Source organism: Genypterus blacodes, unplaced genomic scaffold, assembly GCF_046128005.1.
Source record: "Genypterus blacodes isolate CSIRO-AG114 ecotype Tasmania unplaced genomic scaffold, CSIRO-AGI_Gbla_v1 ptg000067l_1, whole genome shotgun sequence".
Taxonomy (NCBI): Eukaryota; Metazoa; Chordata; class Actinopteri; order Ophidiiformes; family Ophidiidae; genus Genypterus; species Genypterus blacodes.
In genome coordinates, this window is record NW_027466879.1 from 5,770,163 (window position 1) to 5,778,110 (window position 7,948).

Below are 7,948 nucleotides of genomic sequence, written 5' to 3' on the forward strand. Positions count from 1 at the left end.
GACTCTGGTGTGCTAATTAACATCGAGTAACTTTATGAAAGAGAAAGCAAATGAAAAATAGATGAAAATGACTTTATGCTTGCCTGTTTTTCCTGTAGACCGTTGTCGAGTATCCAAAGACACATGGAAGAAGGTAACATGAATCTTGAGCAAAAAATGTCCTTCATCTTCAACTCGCCATCCAATTCTACTGTGAAGTGTAAATATTGAGTCCTGCTGTTTTTCCTCAGCCCAATGACACGTGGATAGACGGCTGCAAACTGTGCACATGCGAGGAAACACTGCAGATACACTGCAGGCCCCTGCCGTGTCCAACACCTTTACCGCCCCTCTGTGACCACGAGGGTCAAATCAAGGTCACAGACAATGTTGGTTGCTGTAAAGAGGAGAAGTGCGGTAAGTGAATGCTTACATTAAAGAACAGCAATGACTAATGAAGCTGCACCCGTAACTTCTACTAAAACATTTTCTGTGCCCGATTACTTCCATTGGCCTGCCTATAGGGATAACTTCTGTGACAGGCTTGCAAACACACCAGCTGCCTTTCCAATATGGGTGTTGCCACTGGTTCCTCTTACCTGTGCTCTAATTGGATCCCACGTAGATGCATGACACAATATTCAAGTTACTTTATCCACAAAAAGTATACACCAGATAGTCGTTTTGTACTCAAGAATTAGTGCAAGAAATAAATATTAAGCTAAATGGGAACGTTCCTTACCTGATGTTGATCTTTGTACAGCATGTGACACCAAACGGTGCTCTGATCCACCCACATGTCCACTTGGTTCCACCCTGAACTCCACTATGGGACCCTGCTGTCCTATATACCACTGTGGTAAGTGTATATGTGTGTGTGTGTGTGTGTGTTATTGTAATTGCATTACACTTTTCTCATGTGTTCATCGATTGTTCTCTCTGTTTCTATCGCAGTGCCGAAGAAGGATGTGTGCGTTCACAACAACCATGAATACCAGGTAAGACTGGTGACGTCCCAGCAGTAGAACAGCATATAATTGGTTGATCTGTTATTGTGGTAGCCAGCAATGTATTTGTATGCTATTATTACGAAATCTGTTCTGAGCTTCAGCTTCAAATTCAGACATGGAACCTCCAAAATTGATAAAATAATCAGTCCAGTCGTCGCACTTTAGATGTTTGTGTAGTGTGTACAGTGATGCAGTGTAATGTAATGTGAGCCTTGTGTGAGCACTGACCTTGTTGACTCTGCCTGTCCAGGTTGGAGACACGGTGCCCGCAAAGTCGTGTCAAACATGCAACTGTAGCAAAGACGTCGATCCCATCAGCCACCTGAACAAAGTAGAATGCCAGCCTGTAAAATGTGATACATTCTGTGCAGTGGTAAGTCAAGCATGCACGCACGCACACACACACACACACACACACACACACAAATAAGCTTATTGCTATAATCTCAATGTTCAGTGCATCGTTTTTTGTCTTACAGGCTAAAATTATGTCTAAATTGCACCTTCCCTAATCATAAACACTTGTTTCCAGGGTTACGAGTACCACATCATCCAGGACAAGTGCTGCGGAGTGTGCGTGCAAACCAGCTGCGTTGTTATGCTTCCTAACAATGTCACACAAGCATTTAAGGTTCGTATCTCAGCAGGCAGAGTGTTGGTGCATGTGTGTGCCTGTGATTGACAAAGAGGAATTGTATTTTATGTCTCAATGATCAAATGCAACAACAAAGCTTTTTCTAGTTTAACCCTCTGGAGTCTCAAATTGTTTTCTCACCTTCTTTAGGCCTGGGCTGTAGTTTTAGAGTTTAGATTTAATGTGAAAAGCACCACAAGATGGCACCAAAACGTAAATATAACACACCATGAGGTTATAGTAACAGCAACAAGTTTCTGCAGGACATGTTTGACTCGAGATTGATCTGTGATTCAGCCTATTGCACACATTGGCCTGAGCCTACTCACTGCCCTGCCCTGTATCCCTCTTATGCATATTTTTTTTTGCCATAACACAGCCAAATAGTCAGGGTAGTGTGATTGTAACCATAGTGAGTAACTCGAGTGTGTCTTGTTCTTCAGCCTGGCAACATCTGGACTCCTGCAGAAGACCCGTGTGTGAAGTACGAGTGCCTGAAGATCAATAATCAGTTCATCACAGTCGAGGCCAAGACCGTCTGCCCTGCCTACAACCCTAAGGAGTGCATACCAGTAGGAAAACACAAACACACAAACACACACACACACACACACACACACACACAACTGTCTCATGTGGTCGTTCCTTAGGTCCTTCAGGTTGGTGAAAACACAGTACAGACTTACATGGTGACAGCTGAATATTTGTCTTTGCTGCAGGGAACGGAGACTATCGGTCCGGACGGATGCTGCCGTTTCTGTATGTACTAAACATTATTTTCCACAATCATCCTCAGAGTCAGAAATGCATGTACAGACTCAATAATCAATCAAAATCAATCATCAAGTAGATATGAACGTATTCTGCCACACTGTTATGACACATTTTGTGAGTTTTTTTATTTTTGTTGTTGCAATATTCCAACTATAACTGTTTTTTCCCTTAAAGCACTAAAGTGAGATTGAAAAGCCTTATTTTATATTAATATCAATTAAGATAATCCGCTAATATTGACACATTCATCTGCTGGCACACAGTACATTAATTTGAAAGGAATTTATTACTAATTACAAACTTACAAACTGCTGAGTAACTCCGTGCTAGCCTAGCAAATGTGACGCTACATAAACAACGGCAGGAGAGTCAAACCTGCTAGCTAACTCGCTAGCTACATAGCTGCAGCCTATGTAGATATAAAGTTAATTCACGGAAATGGAACATATTGAACAGGACGACTTTTAATATGTTGAAAATAACTAACACAGCGTACTGGTATTATACTATGAACTGACAAAGAAAAGGGAAGGGAAGTTATGCTACAGAGCTCCACTGTTGTCCAAAGGCTGTTAAAAACACACAAAACTCATGGCTTGGTGTCATTAATTCCTCCCTATGGGTTTGTGTGGCAGGTAACAAGGGTCAGTGCAGCGTGACCACCACCAGCACTTACCTGGAGAGCGATGACTGCCGAACCAAAGAGCTGCTCAACATCACCTCCTGTACTGGAGCATGTGGTACCTTTACCTTGTAAGTTCCTCCTCACGTCGTATTCGCCTGTGATGATGCTTTAACTTTTGGTAGCTGGTATTTTTGGTAACTATTATTTGTTTATCATTGTTTACCAACTATTCACAAGATTATAGTCAACCCCAAGGAAGAATTGTTCGTTTTTGATCTAATTTAATCTAATTCATGTCTATTCTCATCTCTCACATTCCGTCAATTAAAATTCTCTCTCTCTATGTTGATTCATACATTTTTACACGTCACAACAAAAAGGTCCTGAGTTGGAATCTTGTTTCCCATTTTGTATATGGAGATTGCACCTTCTCTACCCCACATTGTTAACTCCCGCACCATTAAAAAAACATGTCAGGTTAGTGCTCCAGCCATTGCCCTTGCGCAAGGCACGAGGCTTTGGAGCTGGAGTCGGTACCCAGGTGCTGGGCTGAGGTTAGGATGAGTTCAATACAGAGGATAGATATCTTAATTTTTCTGACAAGGTTTATGAAAGCTCTCTGTTAACCTCTCCAGACCTAAATGTGTGTCCTTCCTCCTCCCTTGTCCTTTCCCTCCCTGCAGCTACTCCTCAAAGTCAAACTCCTTGCATCACTCCTGCTCCTGTTGCCGGGAGATATCCACATCAGAGCGGCGCGCCCAGCTGTCCTGTGGTAACGGCACACAGATCAGCTACACCTACACCCACATTGACGCCTGTGGGTGCCAGCAGACGGACTGTGCTGTGACTGACCCCAGTAAGACCCCAGCAACTTCCTCTGCCCTGAAGTCCCATCGACGCAGGAAATGAGCTTAAAGTGATGGCAAGCTTACGCAGTGAAAGTTTCAAATGATGAGGTCATACACAAATCCTCTATTTAAGTAAATGTGTTTGATTAATTTTAGTGCAGATTCTAAGGCTCAATAATAAAGCTTCTTGCCACAGGCTAAGCATTTCCATTTTTGTCCTGAGTTTATTACATTACAAACATTTAGCAGATGCTTTTATCCAAAGCGACTTACGTTACATTACCACCTATTACAGAGGGGGGAGCAATTGAGGGTTCGGCCTCGCCTCAGCAGGGACTTGAACCGGCGACCCTCTGGTTCCAAAGCAGAAGCTCTAGCCACTGAGCTACTGCCTTCCCCCTTTATTGATACGATGTGTGATTAACACTAAATCAGACGATCTAAAACAATACGGGACGACGTAAAAGAACAATCAGACAAACCAGATAAAAGAGGATACAAATACATGGAGCTATAATGTTATCTGGATGCTCATTCTCCTGCAGCGAGATAAAGAAGTATCGCCTCATTCATTTACCTGAGGCTATACTTATTCATATCGCTCCTCTACCGATCCCACGCCGTGCCCCCCCCTGCAATAGCTCTGCGCCCCACCCTAGGGAGCGCGCCCACCACTTTGAGAACCACTGAATCATTTATATTCAAGGAGAAGCTGGCCTGAAATTTGTTCAGGCCAAAAATAGTGTTTTTGGCTTTGAACACACCAGATAACGGCATTGGTCATTATCACAATCATAATTTCATCAAATCATATTTGCTCCTTTACGCTGTTACACAGGTCTTAAATTATGGTAAAAGAATAAATAGACCAGCGACTTGCATACATAAACAGTAGCGCTTACTCACTCTTCCTCTGTGATTTTAACTGCTGCTTTATCACTGGTGTCATTTTCCCCTAAGAAAGATAAACCATTTGAATAATTGCAATACAGACAAACATCAGTGTATAATGTGCATGTAATTATGATAAGTGTGTGTGTGTTGGTCTCAGACGTCACACACATAATTTTTACATTTGTGTTGTCTGTGCGAGGGATTAGGAGACGTCTCTACTGATTTTGTTTCAGGCTGGACTTTGTGCTGATGTGTTCTACACAGTGATGTTTTGAACAAAGCAGTCAAAAAGCCTCTTTTGTAGAGTTGCAGCTGTATTTTAATGTAGTTAATGTTTAATGATTCTGGTCCAACTTACAGATAACGTGTATTGTCTCAGCAACACTCTGGACACAACAAAAGGTGCTTGAGGACTAAATGGTCATTCCATTATATGATATCAGTCAGACAGTGTTATTGTTATTGAGTCATAATGGAGGCGATGTGTGCTGAGTGGCCTAGACTGTGACCTCTGGTGACTTCTCGCATTCAGCAGTGGTCTATCAGTCATCCAGTCCTGTGAGATGTTTTATCGCCTTCATGTGTGTAGGTTGTGGCCACATCCTGATTCCAGTTTGTTCGCCAGTGAATCATATTTACCCAGGACTCGGGAGATAAAGATCTCATAGAAAGATCAAGGTATAGCTGTGATGACTCTGCAGGGAAAGTAAAAGCCAAACACTCCCTGTGTGACAGAATGCCTTTGGGGAAGGCGGAACCGCACATATCCCCGGGTTTCTCAAAGCTTTCACAGGCTTATGGGTGGGGAGAACAGGTATTCTTATGAGTCTTGGTAAACAAGAATGTTTACCTAATTCAACACCTCTATCTAACAAGATACGTCAATGACCGTAACCTTCACTACGGAGGGAACAAATGAGCTATTTGATTGCGTAAGTGGCATTATGTAAATTAGGGGGTTGACTGTAAAATTGAGGTCCTACAGATCCAGAGTCAGTGTGTTAGGGAGCAGTAAAGCATGGGGTCGTAGGAGGAACATTGAAGAGCAAGAGACAGTGATGTATGATGTATCATTTGCGTAATTCAGACAGACTTGAACAACAATACTTCAACATTTACAACATGTGTTCTCTCAAAATGTACATATTTTGAGGGACAGGGTTTTGGTCCAAGGTACACAAGACTTCCTGTTATTATGAAAAGATCAATTAAGAAGATTTTAGACCATTCTCATATCATTTATCTTCCGAATCCAACAAAATCCCAAATGTGAATTAAATTATTAAATTATTACATAATATAATACATAAATTTATATACAATACATATTATATGAAATATAATACTGGACTTATCAGTGCTCAATGCCCCCCACATCGCACTCTCTCTAGCTCTCTCTCTCTCTCTCTCTCTCTCTCTCTCTCTCTCTCTCTCTCTCTCTCTCCCTCTCTCTCTCTCTCTCTCTCTCTCTTTCTCTATTCACTATTTGGAACATCCCATGATCCAAACTACTTCCCTGCAGAACATCCCATTGTGTCAAATCTCTACAGCTTTATGAATCCGTCCCCCTGAGGGCATTTGGGTGGACGAAGAAAACGATTGTGCTGTGTGCATTATTGATAATGATAATCCTTAATAATACATAATAAGATGAGTACAATGCCTCCTGTCCTTGTCCTTCATATTGCTCCCTTAGCTAAATGCAGCGTAGAAGAGGATGCAATGAAGGAAATGTCTTCATCGTTGCACATTTCTCAGTTTAATTTTTTGATGGATGACCCATAGATGTTGAAGAAACACTGATGAATGAGCACAGCCACAGCGCAGGAAATATGATATGAAAGTAGCGCTGCTCGTAAGGATTAGACCCGTCAAAGCCTGTGTGGAGCACACCTGTGTCTCTTTGCATGCTGTGTGCGTGACTGATGAAATCTGTGAAATATTGCTCCTATAAATCCAAAGCAATGAAATCAGGTCTAATCAGTTCTCTCCATTCCCTCCTTTCATATTTTGGCAGTTACACATACAGAGCACCCAAAATGCATTAATTGAAACATGTATTCATCACCAGAGCCAAACTGTAAAACTTCAGTGTGGCCCCTTAGTAAACACAGAGAAGAGCTTTCTCACTCGTTTACATTGAGTGTGTGTCTGTACCCACATACTCACAGTAGCCGGGTTTCCATTGACTTTTGTTTTGCACAAGCATCCACAATTTGTGTAAATAAACTATACGAATTGTTGTCATTAAGTTTGGTATACGGTGCATCATGACATGTTTAGGACTCCGAACAGTCTTCACTTGTGATCTTCCTGACTCGACTTGAGCCTTATTTGAAACACATCAGAATCAGAATCAGAATCAGAATCAGAATCAGAATCAGAATAGCTTTTATTGCAAATTAAGTTTACACTCAAAAGGATTTTTTGTGGTTATTGGTGCGATATAAAACATATAAGACATAAGACAACAAGACAACAACTATGCAAAGAAATTGAAATAAATTAGAAAACACACAAAATGAAATAAATTAACTGAACTGAATAAGATTAAACGTGCAAGTTGCTACGGAAATTATGTGGTCGGGTGGCAGACCTGGGCCTTGTTAATGAGGCCCACTGCAGAGGGGAAGAAACTGGATTTGTGATGGATGTTTTGGTCCTGATGGACCTCAGCCTCCTGCCAGAGGGGAGGGTTGCAAACAGTTTGTGTCCAGGGTGGGAGGGGTCGGCCACAATGTTGCCTGCCCACTTCAGGGTCCGAGAGGCGTGCAGGTCCTGGAGGGACGGCAGATTGCAGCCGATCACCTTCTCCGTGCAGCGTATGATACGCGAACCAGATGGTGATGGAGGAGGTGAGGATGGACTCAGTGATGGCAGACTGATTATATGCAGACCCATAGTCTAAGTATTGTGTTATGGCGTTCTGAGGAGCACTTTGGCACTCTCAGTCTGTTGCTAAAGGTGCAGATAGAACATCCTCAGCAAATTACTGCAGATATTGAATGACCTGAGCCTCCAATGCAAATATAGTCGACTCTGGCCCTTCTTGTACACAGCCTTATGGAGCCTATCTCAGTCCAGCTGGTTGTCAATGTAGACTCCAAGGTGCTTTTAAACCTGTGCAAACACAACTTCCTCCCCAGGGATAGAGACATTTTGTACCTCCACCCCATTTCTTTAA

The 7,948-nt window shown here is 42.2% G+C and overlaps 1 protein-coding gene across 1 annotated transcript; it reads left to right on the forward strand.

The window, feature by feature from the left end:
- Positions 1-246: 246 nt before the first annotated feature.
- LOC143004596 (intestinal mucin-like protein) lies at positions 247-4,024 on the forward strand. The gene is made up of 9 exons (XM_076155610.1): positions 247-396; positions 743-838; positions 934-977; positions 1,240-1,362; positions 1,522-1,620; positions 2,067-2,195; positions 2,343-2,382; positions 3,033-3,150; positions 3,706-4,024. The coding sequence occupies exons 2-9, from the start codon at positions 808-810 to the stop codon at positions 3,929-3,931; spliced, it is 810 nt and encodes a 269-aa protein (XP_076011725.1). The 5' UTR covers positions 247-396; positions 743-807; the 3' UTR covers positions 3,932-4,024.
- The last annotated feature ends 3,924 nt before the right edge of the window (positions 4,025-7,948 follow it).

Coding starts and splice junctions, on each gene's coding strand:
- LOC143004596 (XM_076155610.1), top strand. CDS start 808: ATGGGACCCTGCTGTCCTATATACCACTGTG. Junction 839..933: donor CTGTCCTATATACCACTGTG/GTAAGTGTATAT, acceptor TTTCTATCGCAG/TGCCGAAGAAGGATGTGTGC. Junction 1,363..1,521: donor GTGATACATTCTGTGCAGTG/GTAAGTCAAGCA, acceptor ACTTGTTTCCAG/GGTTACGAGTACCACATCAT.